This window comes from Podarcis bocagei, assembly GCF_964188305.1.
Source record: "Podarcis bocagei genome assembly, chromosome: 4".
NCBI lineage: Eukaryota > Metazoa > Chordata > Lepidosauria > Squamata > Lacertidae > Podarcis > Podarcis bocagei.
In genome coordinates, this window is record NC_138128.1 from 7994777 (window position 1) to 8019284 (window position 24508).

At 48.1% G+C, this 24508-nt stretch overlaps 2 protein-coding genes across 8 annotated transcripts in view; one reads left to right on the forward strand and one right to left on the reverse strand.

Moving 5' to 3' along the window:
* Positions 1-13405, forward strand: part of VWA5B2 (von Willebrand factor A domain containing 5B2) — a 107593-nt gene extending 94188 nt beyond the window's left edge. For all 7 annotated transcript variants that reach the window (XM_081189967.1, XM_081189964.1, XM_081189963.1 and 4 more), the window contains 11 exons: positions 390-575; positions 966-1164; positions 2132-2430; positions 3966-4191; positions 5734-6081; positions 6320-6457; positions 8090-8209; positions 9421-9492; positions 10816-10885; positions 11780-11891; positions 12687-13405. In XM_081189967.1, the coding sequence (XP_081046093.1) occupies positions 390-575; positions 966-1164; positions 2132-2430; positions 3966-4191; positions 5734-6081; positions 6320-6457; positions 8090-8209; positions 9421-9492; positions 10816-10885; positions 11780-11891; positions 12687-13346 (2430 nt within the window). In that variant the 3' untranslated portion in view covers positions 13347-13405. The remainder of the gene's footprint in view (positions 1-389; positions 576-965; positions 1165-2131; positions 2431-3965; positions 4192-5733; positions 6082-6319; positions 6458-8089; positions 8210-9420; positions 9493-10815; positions 10886-11779; positions 11892-12686) is intronic.
* A 681-nt stretch (positions 13406-14086) lies between these two features.
* Positions 14087-24255, reverse strand: ALG3 (ALG3 alpha-1,3- mannosyltransferase). Its single transcript, XM_081190376.1, has 9 exons — positions 23850-24255; positions 22699-22798; positions 22462-22609; positions 21036-21196; positions 20504-20624; positions 18507-18712; positions 17725-17802; positions 16765-16908; positions 14087-14529 (listed from the first exon to the last, which is right to left on the reverse strand). Exons 1-9 carry the CDS (start codon positions 24238-24240, stop codon positions 14355-14357), a joined length of 1524 nt encoding a protein of 507 aa, XP_081046502.1. The 5' UTR covers positions 24241-24255; the 3' UTR covers positions 14087-14354.
* Positions 24256-24508: the final 253 nt, after the last annotated feature.

Consider the following 24508-nt stretch of genomic DNA (forward strand, 5'->3'; position numbering starts at 1 on the left):
TGAAAATTCATCCCTGTTTTGTGTGAATTTCTCCTGATAAACACCTTTTTTATGTGCAGTCTTGACTCCTGCACTTATTTCTGCAAGTAATTTCTCCTCATACAATACATTATTGTACGTTATATTCACCAATATCTTTTTATGCACACTTTCTCCTAACATTTGCAGCTTGGTAAATACTGGTTGGTGGAAGAACTGCATTGCAAAGTTCAGATAAGTGCACATGTCGAAGGATGGCTGTTTCAGTTTGCGTATTGTTCTGGAAAGTACAAATTTGATAGATTGGCCTTTAAATACAAACTTGATCAAATTTCTCATCTGTCCTTAGAATATGGCAACTAGCTGTTAGAGATGCGAGTGCTGCTGAATATCTCTGGTTTTTTCTCCAGCTGATAAAGTCTTTGAAAAAAGCAATTGAGCCGGCTGTGAGTGACATCACGATAGACTGGTATGTGCCAGACACCATGGAGGCCCTGCTATCGCCCAATGAGATCGCAGCCCTGTATCCAGGAGACCGGCTCATCAGCTACTGCACTCTTTACCACATTGCCAGTTTCCGGGACAAGAAGGCAACAGTTGAGCACCCATTCCCTTAAAACTTGGGCTTGGGGGCGGAATGTGGCCTGGCAGGCCTTTTATCTGGCGCTTGGGACTCTCCCCAGGCCCTGCTGCATACCCTCTTGAGAGGGTATTTTGCCTGGCTGTGATGTATTAACACCCAGGGAATATGGCTCTCAGGCTGAAAAACATTCTCCAGCCCTGTCCGAAAAAGTGTGGCTCCCCCTGCTGTGGGAAACAGGACCTGCGTTTATTTTGTGCCTGGCTCCAGTAGCCACTTGCAGAAAGCCTTGCCTGGGGAAGGTGCCTTTTTGCCTTGTTTCCTTCATTCCCCTCAGAGCAGAGCCTTTTAAAATATGCCTTCAGTCATCTACTCGCCTTAAAGTTTGACTGCCTTATTTCCCTAGGGCAGAGATCCGTTGTGCCGGAGTCTATCTAGGGGCTCTGCAGGTTCAGTGTTCCAGTCCCAGGAGGAGGCAACTGGTTTGGAAGGAGCCCATCCACACCCAGCCGGGGAGAGTCAAGAAATTTGCCGAGCCCTTCATGAAATTTCCCGTGAGATATCTCTGGAGTTTTCTGCTGCGGGCACTGAGGAGTCTATGAAAAGTAAGTAGAACTTTGTGGGATGGCGTTTGTTTTCAGTTCTTTCCTCTAGGACTGTCTGGGAATGGAGCAACAATCTTTGCTCCAGACCCACTAAGCAGTGATCCGCTCCTCCCATTCTCTGCAGTCTGGTCCACAGGGGGGAATAGGGCACTCTACACTTCAGCCCCAACAACCTGAGGTCACATCTACAACGTACATTTAAAGCACATGGCTTCCTGCAAAGAATCCTGGGAACTGTAGTTTGTTAAGGGTGCGGAGACCTATAGCTCTGTGAGGCTAAACTACATCCCCAGAATTCTGTGATGGAAGCCATGTACTTGAAGGTGCTTTAAATGTGTGCTGTGGGTGTGACCTGCGTCTTGATTCCTCCAATCCCACTGGCTTTTTTACACGTAACCAGTCCTGGGTGTCTGCTTCCTCCCCCTTAGTCTCAGTTTGACCCTCGTAGAACTCAGCTGGGAAGACAGTGGTGGGAAAGTGGAAATAAAATAGAGTTGGCTCCACCTGTCCTGGCTGTGTCTCTGCCTACTGTTGGACTTGCTCCCTTCCACCCTATCAGCCCTGACTGGCCCTGACCACTGTTCCTTTTTGAATGGCGGAGGTCAGTTGAGGAGTGATGAGAGGCCAGAGCTCTTTGCCACAGCACTGCTTTGCATGTAGGAGGTCCCAGGTTCACTCTTTGGCATCTCCAGTGGATGCCAGGGTAAAATTTCCCTTTTCAACCAGGCCTTTGGCCAATTGACATTCGATGCCCATTTAAATGTGTTGTTAGAGAGGGGAGTTATTGGTTTGTTCTTATTTTTACTATGTATTTTGTGGTTTGTATACTGTGATTTTATGGTGTGAACCACCCTGCGATCTGCGAATGAGGAGCAGTATGCAAATGTAATCAGCAACAATAATAATTGTGCCTCTGTATATTATGGAGCTCTCCATGCCAGTGCCTCTGCGTTCTTCTCCCTGGCAGGTGGGGATCCTGTGTCCGGAGGAGACATCTGGAAGCGGATTTACCAGCCCTCCTACATCAAGGAACAGTATGTGCTCACTCACTGCTCAGTCAGCACCGACCACAGCCACGGCTTGCTCTCCCACAGTTCCACCAGCAGTGAGTCCACGGGCTCCAGAGATGTCCCTCCAGAGGGAGGGTCCTTAGCCCAGGCTCTCGAAGGCAGCTCACAGCAAGGCCAGAAGAGTGTCTCCCTGTGCAATTCCTCCACCAAGTCTGCCCCCGTCTCCCAGGCTCCATTTGGCACTGCTCCTCCTAAGGTGAGGCATTTCAGATCCCCTCCACTCCACAGCACCCAGCAGGCTTTGAAAGATGCCTGCTGCTTTATACTACTTTGGGTCTTTTTTTCTAGGATCAAATCTTCTATTGGAAATGTAAAGGGAGATTTCCCATTCTTCCTATTTTTAGGTGGAGGTATTCCCAGCTGGGTGGTCAGAAACATTTTCACCCTCATCCTCTATTAGCTTATTTATAGCATTTTTGCCACCTCTTTAGAAAGGCTCCCAGTCAATTGAAACAACGAGTCGTTCTGACCCAGACACCCTCCCAGTTCCTTTCCCCTTTCCCCCAGGGGTTAGTTTAAAGGCTATTCTGCAGCCTTTTAACACAAAACAAATTCACAAATATTTTCAGACATGAGTCATAGAATCATAGAATCATAGAGTTGGAAGAGACCACAAGGGCCATCGAGTCCAACCCCCTGCCAAGCAGGAAACACCATCAGAGCACTCCTGACATATGGTTGTCAAGCCTCTGCTTAAAGACCTCCAAAGTAGGAGACTCCACCACACTCCTTGGCAGCAAATTCCACTGTCGAACAGCTCTTACTCTCAGGAAGTTCTTCCTAATGTTTAGGTGGAATCTTCTTTCTTGTAGTTTGGATCCATTGCTCCGTGTCCGCTTCTCTGGAGCAGCAGAAAACAACCTGGGCCAGGGCAAGCCCAAAGCCTGTCTCAGAACAAACTGAATGTCAAGGTTTTTGTGACTAGGAACTGAGTTGGCCAGAACTGAGTCTTTTTGACACACCCATTCTTCTGAATACCAGTTGCTGGAAACCACAGGAAGGGGAGAGTGCGTTTCTGCTTGTGGGATTCCTAGGGGCATCTGGTTGGCCACTGCAAGAACAAGATGCTGGACTCGATGGGCCAGGTTCTTCTTATGTTCTTACGTAAATTCAGTTGGCTTTGTAATGTAAGTGTCGAATCTGCACTGGACAACTTAGGCCTCCCATGATAAAACCCCAGAACCAAGGTCTCAGCCTTTCTGAGTATCCTTTGGTGTAATTTGAAAAGTCCTTCATAATTATGGGTCCTTCCAGACTGTTGCTATTTTCAGGTGGGATTCAACCATATATTGACACATTCCGGTTGTGCAATTATAATTGATTGGGAGCTCTTGTGCAACAAACCCACTCCCCCCTCTCCCCCCGCCAAAAACGCACACAGACTTTTTGTGATAAGGAAAGTAATGGCAACGTGAAATTGAAAGGCTGGAGTAACACTTCCTTGATGCAATGTTGTCTCACCTGCCTGCAGACAAATCAGAATGAATGCTTATTCAATAGCCCATGTTTTCAAACTGCCTTGCAAGAAAATGAGGATGAATGTTCCATAAACTGGTTGTTTGGAAGAGCTTTGTGTGTGAGAGGGAGAGAACGGAAGACTATTCCTCAGGTGTAGAGATGCAGTAGGCCCGGCATTAGATCTGCACAAGGGAAGGGCATTTGCTTTCTTACAGTGATCTTTGACATGCTTCCTTAGAGTTTTCCCAGCATTGACCTTCTCGCCCTCTTAAGGTGTCTGCGGCCCTGAGCTCCGAGGAGCTGGTGCGAAGGAAGAAGGCCTTGGCCCGAGCTGCTCTGTCTGGACGTAGCTTCTCTTCCCCACATGGTGAGCTGGATGCCCATCGGCTGCGCCGAGCCCTAGAGAAGGTGTCCCAGAAGCGGAACCGTTCCCTGGAAGGGAAACTGGATGAGATTGGGCCGGAGTTGCAGAAGATGCGCAGAAGCATTGCTGATTCCAGTGAGTGGTGGGGAAGAAGAACGTGGAAGTCTCCTGTTGGGAGAGCAGAGGGGGCAAGAAGCCCCACGCAAGACGAGAGAAAGCAAGAGTGGCTGAGACTTGCATGTGGGCCATCTGCAGGGGGTGGCATCTTGGTGTCTGTTATTCTTCCCACTTAAGTCTTGTGCAAATAACATTCCTGTTAGTTTATCCCCCACTCCAGTTCTGCACTGTAGCTCAGTGACAGAAGGTCCCAGGTTCAACCCCATAACATCACCAGGTAGAGCTGGGGATGTCCTCTGCCTGAAACCCGCCTTGATATATCTGTATCATCCCCTCCCTGCTCCAAGACTTGGCAGGACTTAGAAGAAGCTCTCGTCCATCTGTAGAGTGGTTTGTTTGTTTTTGTGGTGAACGATGTTGCTCAATTTTTCCCTCCATACCTACCTTTGACTGGGGAGTTACCTGGGCCAGGGCAAGCCCAAAGCCTGTCTCAGAACAAACTGGTATCTGAAGAAGTGGTATCTGAAGAAGTGTGCATGCACACGAAAGCTCATACCAAGAACTAACTTAGTTGGTCTTCAAGGTGCTACTGGAAGGAATTTTTTTATCAGAACAAACTGAATGTCAAGGTTTTTGTGACTAGGAACTGAGTTGGCCAGTATTGTGTAGAGTGCAGATGGCTGTCCAGAAGAGCGAAGACTGCAGGCCTCGTCTATCAGGAAGGGGATTATGGTCAGATTGTAAGCCTTCCAAGTCTGGGGAGACTACTTTGCAGGATTTGGAGCCAGTAGGTGCCAGACTAGTCCTGGCAGGCTCAGATGCCATTTCTGTTGGCAGGGGGAAAGGCACCTTTCCTGCTGACTTTGGGACCAGAGATTAGCTACTAAAACCTTCCCATCATTGAAGCAGAGTCCCATATGGTTGCAAATGCCTCATGCTCAGTCTGCAAGCAACTGCCTTGCTATAATCCATGGATGGGGACCCTGCAACCCTTTGGATGCTCTTGGACTCTAACTCCCATCACCCCGGCCTTTGGCTATGCTGGTTGGGGCTGATGGGAGTTGGTGTCCAGCAACATCTGAAGGGCCCCATCCCTGCTGTAAATAACCGTTGAAGGCACTCTTGGATCCTTCACTTGCAAAGGTTCCTGTCATACCAGCTATTGTGGAATCTAAAGGCTCTTCCACACTTGTCCCATGCCTAGAAAACAGGGATTGAGGTGGTTTTCCCCTTTTGAGGGATTGAGGTGGTCTGAGCAGTTTTCCCTTTGCCCCATCACTTTCCCCCAGAAACCCAATCTTCAGTGCCAAATCACAGCAAACGTCAATCTGGAGAAAACCTGATTGACATCATTTGCTCCAATTCATCAGTGAAGATTGGGTTTCCCCAGGGGGAAAGCAGCAGGGCAAGTGAAAGTCTCTGAGTGCCAAACTTGGGGATGTGTACACTCCTAACTGGGTGCTTGTGAGCTTCCAGAGATGTCTGTCTGCGGGAGACTCTATCCTGTTGCAAAACCTGATGAGCCTCGTGTGTGCATTCCCATGCCTTGCTCTCTCCTAGGCAACCTACTGTCACCAGCCCACCTAGACTGGGACACGCTATTGGAACCCCCATACCTTTTCAGCCCATCACCAGCAACTGAACGAGGAGAGTGTGACAGCAGCGCCTGGCCGCCTCTCCGGTGCCAAGTTGTGATCCATGGACTCAGTGCGGGAAAACCGGTCTCTTGGGAAGTGACAGCTGCCCTGGATTCCCTGCTTCTTGCCAAAGACAGCCAGGCTAAGGAGGAGCCTTCTCAGTGGCAGCAGCAGAGTAAGGGCTGGGACAAACTGCTTCACCACTTGACTGCTGGCTCCGTCATCCGGGATAATGAGAATGTGTCTCAAAGGGAAGCTGAGATTGAACATGGTAAGCCTGCCCTTCCCTTCACTTGCCCATTCTGCCTCAAATTTGACTACTTAAACAGATGATGAATATTAATCGGATTATTAAATGTGGGCTTGGGTCTTGTTGCAAAGCTCATTTCTGAAGCCACAAAGAATATGGACTTGCTTAAAGACAAGCATACATAACTTTGCCTATCCTGTATCCCAAATCCCCCATCCCTCTTCACTGTAACCAGCCCTGTGATTCTGCCCCTCCAAAGGTTTCTCACGAAGATTCCGCATTAAGGCTGTCCAGTCCAGCAAAGCTTGCAACACACCTTCAATATATACCTCTGTGGTGCCTGTTGATGCTTCCACCCAGGAGATCTTGCCCTCTGCCCTTGAGGTTCGAAGCACAGGTAGGGCTGCTTGGAGTGCATGTGCAGAGCTCTGCTTCTTAGGTCAGAATTTGAATCCCCAGGATTCACCAGGGATCTAGTTTTGAGAAAAAATTCTATCATGAGAGCTAGAAACTTTTTTAAAAAATTCAGTTGTCCAACAGATTGCACAATCATGTTCTTCCACTGTTCCTTCCTGAAGTGCTCAAAATCTGGAGCAGCCTGTCTTTCAAATCAGAACCAGTGAAGGCGGTGAAGGTCCTGTGTGAGTGCCTGGAGGCGGTTGGAGGATGGATGGCGGCTAATGGATTGAAGTTGAATCCTGACAAGACAGAAGTACTGTTCTTGGGGGACAGGGGGCGGGCTGGTGTGGAGGACTCCCTGGTCCTGAATGGGGTAACTGTGCCCCTGAAGGACCAGGTGCGTAGCCTGGGAGTCATTTTGGACTCACAGCTGTCCATGGAGGCGCAGGTTAATTCTGTATCCAGGGCAGCTGTCTACCAACTCCATCTGGTACGCAGGCTGAGACCCTACCTGCCCGTGGACTGTCTCGCCAGAGTGGTGCATGCTCTAGTTATCTCCTGCTTGGACTACTGCAATGCGCTCTACGTGGGGCTACCTTTGAAGGTGACTCGGAAACTACAGCTAATCCAGAATGCGGCAGCTAGACTGGTGACTGGGGGCAGCCGCCGAGACCACATAACACCGGTCTTGAAAGACCTACATTGGCTCCCAGTACGTTTCCGAGCACAATTCAAAGTGCTGGTGTTGACCTTTAAAGCCCTAAACGGCCTCGGCCCAGTATACCTGAAGGAGCGTCTCCACCCCCATCGTTCTGCTGAGGTCCAGCGCCGAGGGCCTTCTGGCGGTTCCCTCATTGCGAGAAGCAAAGCTACAGGGAACCAGGCAGAGGGCCTTTTCGGTAGTGGCGCCCGCCCTGTGGAACGCCCTCCCATCAGATGTCAAAACGATAAACAACTACCTGACATTCAGAAGACATCTTAAGGCAGCCCTGTTCAGGGAAGTTTTTAATGTATGATATTTTAGTGTTTTTTTTGGTTTCTATGGAAGCCGCCCAGAGTGGCTGGGGAAACCCAGCCAGATGGGCGGGGTACAAATAATAAATTATTATTATTATTATTATTATTATTATTATTATTATTATTATTATTATTCATTTGTTTTCCCTTGGAAGAGACAGGAGTCCAGCTGCTTACAGCCTCTAACCTGCCTGTTTAAACATATCAGGATTGAGAAGGAATGATAGTGAGCAGCAATTAGATTCCGCTGCAGGATTGCAGAACAAAACTGGCTGCTTTCACCAGCATCTTTTGTTAGCAAACTTCTGAAAGCAGCCCAAATATTTACAGACATTTCCACCATACAATTTTGGAACATTCCAGGTTTCATCAGGTATCTAGGGTGGCATGTTTTCCTGCTGCAGATGACTGCATCAACTTGAACTAGCTGCTGAGTGAGGGGATATTTTCCAGTGGCAGCCAGGAATATACCTGTCTGCACAATGTAGGCTGTATTTATTATTAGCTCAATAAAATCCATGCAGAGGAAAAGAGATTGTTCTGCAACTGAATATACACAGTGCTGGCCCCACAACTATCTCTAAACACCCCAGTGAAATATGCTTTCTTCCAGTGGGCCTCTTCAGCCACCAGCAAGGATCCTATTCTGGCAGCCGACATCAGCACAGTTGCTCAGCAGGTCTGGGGCGGAGGCAGGACTCAGAGGACCTGGATGATGCTCCTGTTTCTGCAGGTACTAGTGTCACTTCACCTGTCTAAGGAGCCCTTTATCTACATGACACAAGGACCCCCGGGAGGCAGTAGATGGAGAAGAAGCAGAGAAACAAATACAAATCGAGGAATTTAGTGCTATTATTAGTAGTAGTACTATTATTCAATTTCTTACCCTCCTTCCACCACCTGGGTCAGGTTATAGCAATTTAAAGATACAACATTAAAATCAGTTTAAAACAAATTAAACCAAAAGAATAGGGCCCAAAAATATTTTGCACTCCAGTCTCCGAGCAGTGCAAGATTTCAGGGGTTCCAGGTGCTTGCCCAGGGTTTGTGTTTCCTTTGGGAATGAAGCACAGCAAAGACTGTGGTGTCTTTAGGATATGTGGTTTATTTACACATATATACAACCTGAGCCTACGATGGAGGAGTTCACAGCATTAGCACCCCAAAAGTGTCTTTCTACTCCCACAGCCACAGCCCTGGATTCAAACAGACATCCAACATTGCTCTGCTTCTCTGTCTTCTCCCAGCTTGCTGCTTTACATCTGCCCATATCACTGCAACTATTTCAACTCTAAATTTCGGCTCTGTCTTTCTAACTATCCACAAGTTGAATATGGCTGGTGGGCCTCCCCTATCCGCTGTGGGCCAAGTTTGACAAGTGGTGGAGTTGCAAGAAAATAAAAAACTTTTGGGACCTCATATATAATGAATTTAAAAAATTGTTCAAGATAATGTTTAACAAAAGACCAGAAGTCTTCCTCTTAGGTATAATGGCACCAGTGACATCAGGTAACCTGCTTTTGCAGCTGATTCCCAGGACTTGCAAAGTTCCGCACCGGTGGGCATGGTTTAGCCAAAATATTCTCTTGGGCCACATGGAGAGGTCTGGCAGGCCTTGTTAAGCTGGAAGTTCCCCACCCCTGCTCTTTTGGATCAGCATGAGCTTTGAGCAACCCAATTTCAGCTTCTGATTCGTATCAGTTTCTTTCTGTCCTTATATTCTGTGGGAGTCTGCTTTGATTTTGTACAGCTGCCATTAACTAGTTAGATACTGTTGTTGTTTCTTGTAAACCACTTAGAGGTTTTATTACAATGAAGCAATATATAAATGGATAAAATAGCCAGCTAACAAAATAATAGATTGAATGCCCCCGACTTCCCTCCAGTTCTCTGCAGGTTGTATCAGTTGTTAGTCTGATGTCAGGAATTTTCTTTACTTCCTAGAACGAGAAGAGATTCCTTCTTTTCCTGTTAGTGTCACTTCTGTCAACCAAGAAAAGCAGAACTGTCATGATGGTAAGTCTTACAGCAGAGTTTGGAGGGTGTGAAGGATCTGGAGAGGCTGCATGAAACCATGTGCTTTAATACAGGCATCCCCAACCTTTGGCCCTCCAGATGTTTTGGCCTACAACTCCCATGATCCCTAGCTAACAGGACCAATGGTCAGGGATGATGGGAATTGTAGTCCAAAACATCTGGAGAGCTGAAGGTTGGGGATGCCTGCTTTAATAGATTTAGGGTGCCTAAATCTATCAAGCACACACCACAAACTTAGGTTTGTGCAATTAAAGTGGTTTAAAGGGCTCTATCACCCTAGTGCAACAAATCCACTTTTTAAAAAGCAAGTTTTTATGCAGTTTGGAAAGTGGAGAAATGCATTGAAAAGTGTGGGATGAACTAATGCCTAACCGGAAGATATATAAATGCTTCACAAGCAAATCAGGACAAATGCAAGACAAGTACTCCTTGTCATATAACTGCTCTGCTCAGAAATCAGAAGACCAGATATAATTTAATCTGCAGGAGAGAAAGGATGAACGCAAGAGCCCACATCATCTGCAAGAGCCCACAAACTCTACCCCTATTTATTTATAACATTTCTCTCCCACCTTCCCTTCTAGGAGCTCTAGGCAGCACACAAAGTGTTTCCCCATTTCATCCTTACAGCAATCCTGTGGGATAGGTTAGGCTGAGAGATAGTGACTGGCCCAAGGTCACTCCACGAGCTTCATGGCTGAGGACTTGAACCCTGATCTCCGAAGTCCTAGTCAAACTCCCTAACCACTGCGCCACATTGGCAAAATCAAGTTCTACAGCACTAAAAGTGGGGTTTTGTGCTCTGTGTACTTTTGCTTTCCTTCTGTAACTTATTTTGCTTTTGCTATAGGGAGAGAATAAAGAGCTTTGCTGTGCATCAACTGGGAGACCCTAAGCAAATGGCATTAAGATGCAGCCCTGCCAATAAAGCTGCAGCTACCATAGCCAGCCCTGTGGAAGTAAAGCTGTGTGGTCTCAGTCAGTGAAGGCTGGTCTACTAGAACAAATGGGGCACTGCCACACCAACCTCAGCCTGCCCTCAACCAGTCCCCACCTGCCTGACTTCTGACTTACAGTCTAGAGCACTGGCTCTTCCTCCTTCGAGTCAGTGTTGCCATAATAAAACTCAGAGGAGGATTTGGACAAACCTAGAATTGGCTGGCTTTGCCTGGCATTGGCCGTGGCTCCACATTCTCTCAGTCACCATGCCTTCCACCCCCACCAGTCCCCATGGGCACGACTGGTCTCCATCTCTGTTTGCTATTTTGCAGCTCCTAACCAGTTGCTTCCTTTCTGGTCTAGGTGTCGATTCCAGCCCCTCTCCTGTCTCTGTGGGCTCCCAGAAATCAATGGAGAACTTTGTGGGCTCCAGGTGAGTCTTCTAAGGCTGGGAGATGCAACAGGCTATTTTGCAGGAAAGTCGTTCTTTTGACCAACCATTCTGAGAGTGTTCGCAATATCATGCAACACCAATTGTAATCCTTAAGAGTTTATCATCTTTTTTAGGATCAACAGAGAATTCACTGTAGGTATTCTCTACAAGTTCCCAGCTGAGTTAGCTCTGGAAACTCTCCCTTATTGTCTAAAATATTAGCACCATCTACATACTAGGTGCTGTACAAAATACGTAACTGAGAAAGACCCAGTCCAGAGCGTTTTGTGGTCTTCGATAAGGTGGAAAGAGCAGGGAAGGATCAGGACAGAAGACACAGTTGCTTCCACTACTAGATCTTTGTGGAGCAACAGAGATGCTGAAGCTCTATTTTCTATGAGTAATGTTATTGTCTTCCACCCAGCATTTGGGGTTTTACAACACATTTTGAAGCCTGTTAAAGCTTCAAAAGATAATCCTTCCTAGAGAGGAAAACCACACCCTCCAACCCACCCTGTACCTGCTAATATAAACATGCTTGAGCACCTCCATTATATATAGAGCCCCACACGGGAGGGTGGAAGGCTCCACCTAAAAGTACTCTGCTTCAGTTAACCTGGCATGGGCTAGAGGAAGCTGGCCTGCAGTCCATCTTTCTCAGTGCATGCAGGACCCAGTCTTATCAAGGTTAAGAGCCATTGAGAACTACCCCTATGAATGGAGGCAGTATACCAGATGCTGGGGAACAGGGTTGTTTTCATGCTTTGCTTGGCCCATCCAGCTTTGCTTGGCCACTGTAAGAAACAGAAGGCTGCACTATAAGAGTCCCTAGCCTGATCGAACAAACTGGTGACATCACATGACATTTCACCTGGGTGACTCTGGTCTCTGCAGATTCAGCATCAGCCGGCGACGGGGTCAAGGCCTGGCACTGCGTCCCCAGTGTCTGACCCCTGAAAGCGAACTCTCCTCTTGTGACAGTGCCATTCAGGACTATCTCCCACTGGTAAGCCTCTCTTCCCCTCTCCATTCCCACTGCCTAGATCACTGCAGCATCGTTTTATCCCACATTGGTTGCCCATCTTATGTGATTTCTGCTGGACTTTTAATTATATTTATAAGGTTTCTTCCCTGCCCTTCACTATAAGGCCCCAGGGCAGGTTTCAACAGTTTAATATGCAATTATATAACAGATAAAATCATTGCTATTATAGAACAAATAAGACTGTTCTGAATGAACCAGAAGAGTACAGTGGTGCCTCGCAAGACGAAAATAATCCGTTCCGTGAGTCTCTTCGTCTAGCGGTTTTTTCGTCTTGCGAAGCAACCCTATTAGCGGCTTAGCGGCTATTAAAGGCTTAGCGGCTAAAAGCTTAGCGGCTTAGAAAAAAGGGGGGGAGCGAAAAAAATCGCAAGACTTGCAAGACGTTTTCGTCTTGCGAAGGAAGCCCATAGGGAAATTCGTCTTGCGAAGCGCATCGAAAAACGGAAAACCCTTTCGTCTAGCGGGTTTTTCGTCTTGCGAGGCATTCATCTTGCGGGGCACCACTGTATGTAGTTCCCAACTACAATTCCCATCGCCCTCAGCCAGCAGTGTGTATGATCAGGGATGATGGGAGCTGTAGTCCAGCAGTATTCCCTAGCCTTGGCACAACCCATAAAAATCTCTGCTGCACAAGCCTTCTCAAATGAAAGGGAGTTGCAAAACAGCTTTGAACTTGCACAGAAGCACTTCCCACTGAACTGTTAAGGGACTCAGAAGGTTGGCTTAAATGCACATCCAACTTCTCCCTTGCAACAGGTGCGGCTGCAGCAGGCCCCCGGCATGTTCCAGCTGACCGATTGTTTCTCGGAGGTCGTTCAGATCCCACTGGACCGCTTGCGCCGGGCCTCTCCCTACGCCTCCCACCGTGCCAGCCTCAGCCCTGCCTCCAGCACCTCCCCTTGGGCACTCATAGCCAAGGCCAGCCCAAGGCTAACAGCAAACCAGCCTTCCCCGGATGGCGGTGAAGTAGTTGGAACGAGCAAGGAGGGAGCGGTGGAGCCAGGATCGCCACACTCACACAGCACCTGCTCAGATGTGCCGAGCGCTGCCGTGTGGGCACAGGCAGACAGCGGGCGTGGCTCCGAGACCGACGCCTGCGACCATTCGCCGGATGCCTCTGAAGTGAGCATCAGCCTGCAGGAGATGTGCCCAGATGCAGAGGAAGGGGACCTGGAGAGCATGAGCTGGGCCACAGCTGTGGCTTTGGCCTGGCTGGAGCACCGCTGTGCCGGGTTCTTTGTGGAGTGGGAGTTGCTGGCAGCCAAGGCAGATTCCTGGCTGCGGGCACAGCAGCTGCCAGAAGGTGTGGATGTCGCCGCTCTCAAAGGGGCAGCACGTCAACTCTTCCTGCTGCTCCGCCACTGGGATGAGAACATCAAGCTGAACATGCTGTGTTACAACCCAAACAACGTGTGAAGGAGTAGTGAGCAGGCCAGGCCGTTGGTTGCGGGTGCCAATAAAGAGATGCGATCAGAGTCTAGAGCAGCAGCGTATTCTTTCATTGCCCAGGTCTTTGGGTGACTCTGTGTCCACAACAGCAATGCTTTTTCCAGATACCTCCAAAATTACTGACACTTGAGTTGCTATAGAGAGCCAGGGCTAGTCTCTTGATTACCCTGGTCTATTGGGTTGGCCTGTATGTCCAAAAAGGGGAGAGAGAGGTGTGCTGTCCCGCACAGGGAGTGTTATCGCAAGCCTGTTTTGCACAGCCTTGACTGCTGAAATGAGTGGGAAAGGCTCTCCTTCCACCACAGCAGAAAATTAGCTTATTCCCAGTAAAAAGCAACACTCCTATTCCTGCTCACAGCTCACCCCCGTACCAAGACTGTGCTACTTAGGGTTGTATCAGATGAAGTCATCCCGTTGGTGCACAGATATCCACTTGCAGAACCGAACTTCCCCTCCCTCTCCTGTCTCTGTGCACCCCTTGCCCGCTAATTTGCTCAGGAGAGTTGGGAAAAATCTACAGAACAGCTTTAGTGGGTGCATGGGGGGAGCAGAGGGAGGGGCAGTTCCATTGTGCGAGCGGAAGTCCTCGCACTAATGGGACGGTGTTGGATACAACCTTAAGTCCACCTGTTGTCAAATGTTATCCACATTTAAAAGGCCAAGAAGCTTGCTTTAAAAGCAAATGAAGTGCAGCCACGAGACAAAAGTCAAAATACAGAGGCAAGAGGCCTCACGCCAAGCCCTGGCTGATTTTATTTAAGCTGTTCCACATTACCACCAGCAGGTATGCAGATTGTACTCTTTCCCATCCACACACCACCCCCCTTCTGGGCTAGGAGGCAGTGCCTACACTTGAGCAAGAGGTCCTCCCAGGAGGGAATGGAAGTGGTCCATCAGCATCTGACCCAGAGCAACATCCATGCCTGGACCATCTTGTTCATGCTCTCACTGTGGGAAGCTCCTCTTGTGCAGTTTTCACTCGGCCTTTTTCAAAGGCTGTTTCTTTACTTCCTGGGGGGTCATGGAGGGTTCCGTCCCATACCACAGCTGCAGAAGGATGATGGCATGGCAAACATGGAGGGCAGCGGAGCTGTAAACTGTTGACGGGTACGTGTTCCAAGAAAGCTCGATCAAACCTAGAATGAGCACCCTGAAGGGAGAGGAAAAAACAAATAGGACATTGTTCAAGAAGTCACATAAGGCTGTCATAGCAGGAGTGGGTTTTTCTCCTTCCCTCACTTTTACTCTTAAAAATTGTTTGTTTGTTTATTACATTTCCATCCCGTCTTTCCTCCCAAAGGAGCCCAGGGCAGCGAACGAGATAAAACAATACAAAACATATTGAAAACTATTCCAGCACAGATTCAGACTCGGAAAGAGCTCAACTTAAAAGGCTCATTGAAAGAGGAAGGTCTTCAGTAGGCGCCATAAAAACAACAACAGAGATGTTACCCAATATTCAAGGGGAAGGCATTCCAAAGGGGAGGTGCCACAATGCTAAAAGCCCAATTCAGCTATTGTGCAGAACAGACCTGATAAGAGGCTATTTGTGGGAGGCCCTCACCTGCAGAGCAGTGATCAATTGTGTATGTAAGAAATGAGATGATCTTTCAGGTATCCTGGTACCACAATGTAGAGGGCTTTCTACACCAGAACCAGGATCTTGAACTTAGCACTCACTTCTTTGCCACCCCCCACCCTGCCCTCAGTTCTGGTTCAGCAAAGGTACGCCTAGATCCATATATGTCGCTGGAGGCACAGGTAACCTCAGTGTCTAAGAGCACCTTTTATCAGCTTCATCTGGCGAGACAGCTATGACTATTGTGATCCAGGCATCAGGAACTCTCAAGACGGGATTACTGCAGTGCCCTCTATGTGGGGCTTCTCTTGAGCAATCCAGAAACTGCAGCTAGCTTACAATAATGCAGCTAGGCTGTTGGCTGGGGCACCCCACCAACAATATATAACACCTCTGCTAAGAAACTGCATTTGGCTGCCAAACTGGAACGTGTCCAGAGGAGGGCAACCAAAATGGTCAAAGGCCTGGAAACGATGCCTTATGAAGAACGGCTAAGGGAGCTGGGCATGTTTAGCCTGGAGAAGAGGAGGTTAAGGGGTGATATGATAGCCATGTTCAAATATATAAAAGGATGTCACATAGAGGAGGGAGAAAGGTTGTTTTCTGCTGCTCCAGAGAAGCGGACACGGAGCAATGGATCCAAAGTACAAGAAAGAAGATTCCACCTAAACATTAGGAAGAACTTCCTGACAGTAAGAGCTGTTCGACAGTGGAATTTGCTGCCAAGGAGTGTGGTGGAGTCTCCTACTTTGGAGGTCTTTAAGCAGAGGCTTGACAACCATATGTCAGGAGTGCTCTGATGGTGTTTCCTGCTTGGCAGGGGGTTGGACTTTGGTCTATTCCAACTCTATGATTCTATGATTCTAATACGTTATGTGGCTCAGTTAAAAGTTTCGCTTCTAGCATTTAAAGTGATACAAGTTAGGGCTAGGAGATTTGAGAAACTTAAGCCTTGCCCCACATGCTCCTCTCTGGCAATTGCATTCTTCTCACAGGGAATCATTAAGAGTTCTGTGTGCCCCAGAAGTACACCTGATATCACTAAATATATCAGGCCTTTAAAGCTGCAGCTCCAGCCTTCTGGAACAGGCATCCAACTGAAATATAGGTAGCTATTGAAAACTTTCTTTTTAAGACAGCCTTGGCCATTTTATAATGTATACAGAGTTTGGATAATTCAATGATTTCAAAGTTTGTTTTTCGGATTTGTGTACATGTTCTGCTTTGGAAAACATTGATTAGGAAACTGTTTATACATTCTTAAAACAAATAGATGTGCCAATAAAGAGTTCTGAACCTCCCCCTAAATATACGGGCCTTTTTATAAAAAGTTTTGATTAGATTCCTACATGAATTATGTTACAGTGGCACCTGCATCAAGGTTTTCATAAGTGGAGGTGGAAAGCTGAACTCCCTGCTTCACCCCAATCCATAAAAATTCTGCAGCAAGCTGAGCTATTTTTTAAAATGTCTTTATTCCAGGCACCACGTGGCAGCTTCCCTCTTCATCCAGATTTTTTTTGGTGTCTAAGATGTGCAAATTATTTGAAATGTAATTTTACAGCACATTGCTTAACTCCCACTAGTCCCACCCCCCCCCTCACTTGTTTTGATGTTCTCTTTGTAATCATGATCAAGTGAGCATGTGCTGGAATCACAGGCATGTATGCTGTAAATTCTGTAAAATTGCAATGCAGTTCCTACAAACTACATGGATCTGATTGCACAGAGAAAATAGGCATATAGCTGGCATGACCCTGAGTCCCCTTGACTCGTCTCCCTTCCCCGCCCCCTGCCAGTACGCACTTTAGCAGATGAGCAAGCTTCTTGGGAGGCGTGCACCAGAGCAAGTAGGGCAGCGTGTGGAAATACCAGACGTAGAACTGGTAGTGCAAGGAGCGGCTGAAGCAAACGCCGATGAAGTTGGAAGTGAAGAGAGCAAAGACTACCTGTGGCCTTTGGTTAAGGGAAGGTTGCAATGCGCAAAGTTGAAAGTTCAAATCCACTGCAGCTCTGGAATGGAGGAGCATCAAGATTGTGGAAGCTTGGCTCTTTCCATGCCCTTTTATAAATTAAAGGTAAAGGTAAAGGACCCCTGACAGTTAAGTCCAGTTCCAAACGACTCGGGGGTTGCAGAGCTCATCTCGCTTTACTGGCCAAGGGAGCCGACATTTGTCCATGGACAGTTTTTCTGGGTCATGTGGCCAGAATGACTAAGCCGCTTCTGGCGAAACCAGAGCAGCACACAGAAATGCCATTTACCTTCCCGCTGGAGTGGTACCTATTTATCTACTTACACTTTGATGTGCTTTTGAACTGCTAGGTTGGCAGGAGCTGGGACCGAAAAACGGGAGCTCACCCCGTCACAGGGATTCGAACCGCTGACCTTCCGATCATGAAGCCCTAGACTCAGTGGTTTAGACCACAGCGCCACCCATTTATAAATTACTATTCCTTAAACTTTTATACCATGCTCCATTGGAGGATCACGGGGCAATTTACAATATTAAAAACACAAACATACATACCATAATGAAAACTATACCACCACCACCCTGCAGTTAATTGTTTAATTATCCAAAGGCCTAGGAGAAGAGGGAAGTTTTTACCTGGGGCCTAAAGATAAGTAACTTTGGTGCCAAGCAAGCTTCGCCAGGGAGAGCGTTCCACAAGTGGGGGCCCACCACAGAAAAGGGCCGTTCTTGTACCATCACACAAATCATCTACCATGTGGCAAACCATCCCCACCACTCTGGCAAAAGGATATGATTGGCTGAGAGGGGCTGCGGAGGGTTCTTCCTCTCAGCTGGATCCTTCAGCAGTGACAGGATGCTTTCATCACACCTGCAGTTTGGGGGCAGGGTGGGGGGAGAGGAGAGAAGCTGAACTGTTGTGATCCATAAGAAAGTGGACCCCTTCCTGCTGGGAGTGTAAGCTCTTATTCAGGGCAGTTCAGCATAACCTCTTCTTAATCCATGAGACAGGTTAGGCTGAGAGAGTGACAGAGGAGACCTCCAACTAGGCAGTTTCTCTCCTAAAACTAGGTGCTGGGGCAAAAAACAGACAACAGCTGCTGCTTTCCACACCCTATATATAAAATGCCTGTAAGCATTTGCTCACCCCGTTGGAAACAGGATCCTAGGATATGTGGACCTCTGCTGAGATCAGGTGGGGCTGTTCTTATGACTAAGCTTCAAATGGGTGAGTAGGGATGCGAACCCAGAACCTGCCCCAGCTTTCACATTCTGTGCACTACGTGACACTGACTTTCAGTGCAAGTGGTTTCTGCACCCTTGCACTGAACTGCAGCAGAATCCTGAAAAGGCTAATCTTGTGTGGGTTGTGTATGTGCCCCCAAAGTCCCATTTTCTCTCTTGCTTTGTATCAGGCCAGTGCTGGAGAATTAGAAGACTGCTCCTTGACAAGCTATAACAACAACAAAATCTCTTTCTCTCCAAGAGCCCATAAATTGTGAGCCTGATTCTCCGAGATTTGAGTTTCACACGTACTTGCCCCCCCCCAGCACAGTGACAACGCCACCATCTCACCTGTGCCACCTCTTCAGTGCAAAGAGCCCCAGGGCAGCCAAATGGGCAGCCAGCAGTGCCAGGTGGAATGTCCGGTGCTGGAAAACTTCTTCAGGCAAGAATCGCCAGTTAACTGTCCACTTGAAGAGGAACTGTCGGCCCAGATCAAAGGAACGGGACACGTACCCAACAGGATTCACCACCAGGAAGGGCAACCCCAAAACAACCTGCAAGAAACAACTGTGCCTTAAAATTCTCCCACAAAGAACATGAACACGCAGCAAATTGTGGAAGCTGAGGTCACTGCACTCTTCAGTCTGCCAGCTTCACTTGTAGGGATCTGTCTCTCTTGGAAGACAATGACGGTGTGCGCCTGAGGGGGTGAAGTAAAACAGGAAAGACATGTTTTGTTGCAGCTGCAGCTGCAGCAGCAGATGAGCTAGTGTCACTGCTGATTGATATTGCCACCTAAGCCAGAAATCAGGTTCGGGTTCTGCTAATACAACTCTGTGTTCCAAAATTAGAGACATGTCATGTTGCTTCATAGGCTCTGCTGCACATTCACCCAGGAAGTGCTTTATTATTTTTAGCAAAATGCTGGAGCATCAGGGACACAAGCTACTAGTTACTTCTGCTGCTTTAAACCTACAAAACTCATGATGCAATGCAGCTGTGAGGAAGGCATGCAGGTGTGAAAATACTGCTTGGCCCACCCCTCCCATCTCTGCTTCCCTTCTTCCTTTCATCTATGGGGCCCTCTTGCTGCAGTTCAGCTTCTTTCCCGGCATCAGTTCCAAAAGACCTACTGCATTTATTTTGGGCAGCCTCCTCTTAATGGCTGTTGGACAGTAATTGAACCTCATGTGCACCTAGCGATGAGGTTTCCCTTGCCAAAAAAGCTCTCTGCGAGCTTGGCCAACATTAACTGCCTTCTCTAATGTGTGCTTGAGGGGAAACATACTTGCCCGCATCCTTCATAAATTGCATTTCTCCCTTCCATTTAAGAAATAAAACACCAGGGGAAACACCCACTATTTGCTTTGTGCAATTGAGTGTTATGAACTGAGTACAGTGTAACCGCTCACATGCACTGAACTCATGGAATGATGTGCAACCACACAAAACAAATTCACAAGGACAAGGAGAGGATGGGCCAGAAAATGCTAGAAATGGAGCAGGGTGATATGGAAATATATATATTTGGACAGGAGTCTCACCATGATCACTGGAAGCCTCATCCATACATTCTTTGTTTCTGCCTGCATATTTGCAGAAACAACGAGAGCTGGAGACTTTTTTAAAACTAAAACCTTATGATCCAACAGACAGGATCACAGCTGTGCATATTTTCAAAGTGTTTCACCTAGCTCTGCTGTCACTAGGTAGTAACTGAATCAGACAAGTATTGACCTATGGTCATACTGCCTATGGTCATGCCTGATCTCCTAAAAGCTAAGCAGGGTCAGGCCTTCCAGTAACACCTTAAAGACCAACTAAGTTAGTTCTTGGTATGAGCTTTCGTGTGCATGCACACTTCTTCAGATACACGGTTGATGGACTTCCATTTCATGTGGCTCAATGTGGTGCCTTCCATGGTTCCAGTTACAGATAGGTAGCCGTGTTGGTCTGCCATAGTCAAAATAAAAAAATTCCTTCCAGTAGCACCTTAAAGACCAACTAAGTTAGTTCTTGGTATGAGCTTTCGTGTGCATGCACACTTCTTCAGATACACACATGCACACGAAAGCTCATACCAAGAAGTAACTTAGTTGGTCTTTAAGGTGCTACTGGAAGGAATATTTTTATTTTGACTACGGCAGACCAACACGGCTACCTATCTGTAACAGGGTCAGGCCTGGTTACTATTTGGATGAGAGACCCCCTGGGAATGCCAGGCACTGTAAACTAAGTGCTGTCTGTTCTGACATGCCATGTGGCCTTTCCTAGGCCTACCATTCCTTTTGGCTGGAGATACCAGGGGTTGAATGTGGGCATGGCAAATCTTCCCATCTCCTTACCTGCAGGGCCGCACAGATAGCGAGCTTGGGAATGGCTCCTAGCAGGCCAAAGCGCTGCAGGAGGAGGAAAAGGAGACCCGGTGCAAAGAGCAGGATATTCATCTTCACAGACACTGCCAGGCTGGAGGAGAGAGATAAAAGGTGCCACTGATCCCTGTGGTTAATACAAGGCCCATTCCAGTCCCCATGCACCTTGCTTTTACCATCTGACATTGACTAAGAACTACAGTAGAAGCAGACTTTCACAGAGAGCAAGATTCTGTCCTGCTTGCCCACAAGGTTTACAGTTTACACTGAACAGTCAGGACTACAGCAAGATCGCTGATGGGAGTTGTAGTCCAAAACATCTGGAGGGGCTCAGGCTGGCAAAGGCAGTTTTAGATGGACCACAGGAAGCAATGAGTTGGCTCTGAAAGTTCCCACTTTGCAAGCACAAAAATCAGGTGTGCACGGTATTTGTGCTTCTGCAAGAACCACTCGTTTGTTTAAAATACCCTCCCATTGGATGGATTGGCTCCAAAGGGGCTCTCACCTGAAGCAGAAGCAGCCCCAGGACCACTGCTCCTCCAGGAAGAGGTTGACAGCCAGGAAAAGGATCGCCATAGCCACCGGGTCATTGAAGAGGCGCAGGACAAAGATGGAGTGGATGCGATAGGAGGCGCAGCACATGAAGAAGAAAACATAGGGCGGGACCTGCAGCAGAGGTGTCAACGAGGAAAATCAAGCCCACTTGCCATTGGGGCGGCTTCAAATGACTCAAGCTGCCACTGTTCCCATTTTACAGATGGGAGTCTTCCAACAACGTGCAGCCTGTGCGCCCCCACTGGGCTCCCAGCACCTCCTAGAGGCTGTGGCTGACAGCTGTGCTGACTGAAGCTACTTTGCCCCTTCATTAACTCCTGGCTTTTAGTGTGGCCGGCCCTTTTCTGTGGAATGAAATTCCTGGTGAGATACGACAGGCACCCACAATCTGTACTTTCTGAAAAGCTTTGTTCTGGCAAGATTTCTCAGCTGGGTGAATATGTCCCTGCAATGGGTGCCCAATTCACATTGGTTTTTAGTTTTAACTGCTACTGCTTTCTGTATTGTTTTTAACTGTTTTTATTGTATTTTGTGCATCGCCTTGAGAAATGTGTGGAAGGTGAAGTAATAGTTGTAATAATAATAACAGACAAGCATTCAGCAGAAAGTGCCTTTTTCCTTACAACTGCATGCTCAGTTGCATTTTTCTCAAACTGTAAGGTCAGGTTCCCAGGATCCTCTTCCTCCTTGTGCAAGAGAGGGAGAACCGCCGAACCGAAAACTTGTAGCTGTGTCCTCTAATTCACAGCATATGGACACGTTTTATATGAACCTTTACTACAAAAGCATCATTTTAAAAAATCAAAGCAGTTTACAACAAGAATATGTACAAAATAAAGACCACATAATTTTTTATTATTAAAAAAACACTAACTAAAGTTTGTCTTAAATTGTTTGCATAAGCCTGGCAGCAAAGAAAAGTTTTCAGCAATCATTTAAAGGTCAATACAGATTCGGAAGCCTGCTGAATATATTTTGGAAGATCATTTCACAGGGCTTGGCCAATAAGACTAAAAGCTCGGCTTTGTGTTGAAATCAAATGAGCCTCACCAACCTGGGGGAAGACCAGCGATGCTCCTACAGAAGATCTCAGTGGTAGAACTGGAATATGAGGTTGCATTTTTTTACGGTTGCTGTGTACAGTATCATGAACATGAAAGTCTCAGTCTATATAAAGAGTTCAGCAGTGCAGCTCCATAGAATTCCACCTTAACCTGCACCCACCCAAACCTTGCTGTCCTCCTCCTGGCCTTTAATTTTCAAGTCCCACATGTACTGCACAGGAGCACTGTGTTTGGATGAGGGCTCACATCTACTGTGTGATAGGAAAAAGAACAGTCTTTAGTGCTTCTTGAGGTGCTGTATGAGCTACTGACCTTACTCGTTCGGCTGTAGATGCGGAAAACGAGCAGCAGTGTGGCAAGGTAAAGGGCAGCAAAAAGATATTGGGCCAGGCGGATGTTGGTGCCACGGCCAGTTGCATAATACAGGCCCAGGAAGATGTAAACAAAGCCAGCAGGATATCTGTAGAGAGAGTGAGTGGGTAAATAGAGATGTACCCACCCTACCTCTCCTGAAACCCTCATTATAATTGCAAACTCAGTGTTACTCACACAAGAGGGCCGGTGTCCCCCTTTAGCTGGGTGTAATCCAGAGTCCCATTGACAACACCCTCCACCTCATCCATATAGGCTTTCCAGTCGATCTCTGTATCTTTGGGGAAAGCACAGAAGCTGTAGCATCAAGTACAAACAGGAGCTCGGTTCAGCTGCTGAAAACAGCCTGGATCTAAAAGAAGGGCTCTAAAATTATCCGAGTCTACAAGAACACATGTAAAGCCATGCCTGGTGGCTGTTTCTCTGTGTAAGGCATTTAGCCATGACCTGTTTTTGAAGGGCTGGGACAGATTTTTATTTAGGGTGGGCTCTGGCAGCCAGGACAACAAGCATCGAGAACAGTTCTGACACTACGCCCTGGCTCAAATGAAGCCCCAGCCTTTCGTCAAAACTACCCCAGACTACTCATTGTATGAAACCCTCTACGTAGTCCTGTTAATGATGTGCCACTGTGCATTGTTCAACTATGGAATTCACTGCCACGAGACGTAGCAACAGCTGCCAATTGGGGCAGTTTTGAAAAGGGGGCGGACAGATCTGTGGACGATGAATCCAGCAATGCCTGCTGCTCCTGATAGCTGCACTGCATACTGCCTCCAGCATTTATGGAGACCTGACTCCGACTACCAGTTGAAGGTAGGGGTTGTGGGACAAATGGACCTCGACCCCTAGGAGTTGGCTCCTATGCTCACGTCCTTCCCATGGTCTTCCCACCTGCTTGGCCACTGAAGGGAGACCTTTTGCTTAACCCCGCCAGCAGGGCTGCTGTTGCCTCCTTAACCCAATCCCACAAGGTTCCATCTGCCCAGCACGCTAGTCCTCCCATCAGATGTCAAAGAGATAAACAACTACCTGACATTTAGAAGACATCTGAAGGCAGCCCAGTTTAGGGAAGTTTTTAATATGTGGCATTTTAATGTATTTTTAATTTTTGTTGGAAGCTGCCCAGAGTGGCTGGGGAAACCCAGCCAGATGAGCGTGGTATAAATAAATTATTATTATTATTATTAGCAGAAGAACTGCAGGCGTGAGCTTCCTCCCTCCTTCCCGGCGAGGGTCCCAACCCCACCTAAGCCTTGCCCCTTATCCACACCCCCAGGGCACTCTCCTGACCCCCCACCCAGGCCCCGCCCCGGGCCCCCACTCACATGCCACCCTGTGTATGACCCACTGGTTGACCCCCACTTCGGCCAGGCAGAGGCAGGCGGCCACCAGCGGGGTGTAGTGGGGCTCGAAGAGCACCAGGTGCTTGTCTTGCCAGGCCCGGCGCAGGCTCTGGCGCACGGAGGGCAGCCCGCCCGCAGGCCCCGCGGCCCCCTTCCTCCTCGGAGCGGGACCCGGAGCCATCCCGCCCCGCCGCCCGCCCAGCTCCGGCCACGCTCCCCTCCGGCAGCTGCTACGGCTGCTGGCGGCCCGGCCAGGTGGTGCCACCGCGAAACGCGCCCCGGCGCCGCCGCCGCCCGGAGCAGGCAGTTCCGGCGCTCGGAATGTCCCCCCTCTTCGCTCTCTTCCTCCTCCTTCCCTGTGGCGGCGGAGCATCAGCAGCCTCACGCCACGAAGCCCTGGGAGACTTTTAAGTTTTTGCTGTCTCTGTTTTGCTTTCCCATTGCATGCATTGATTGATTGGTGCTGTGATTGTCAAGAGGGTTTTTATTTTATTTTAAAGTTTTGGAGAGCCGTCCTGAGCTGGCACTTCATAGAATCTCAGAACTGCAGAGCTGGACAGGATCCTCCTAAGTAGTGCAACCCTCCCGTGGGCATTTTGTCGGATCCAGCAGGGATCTTCTTGCTTTCTTATGCCCAGAAA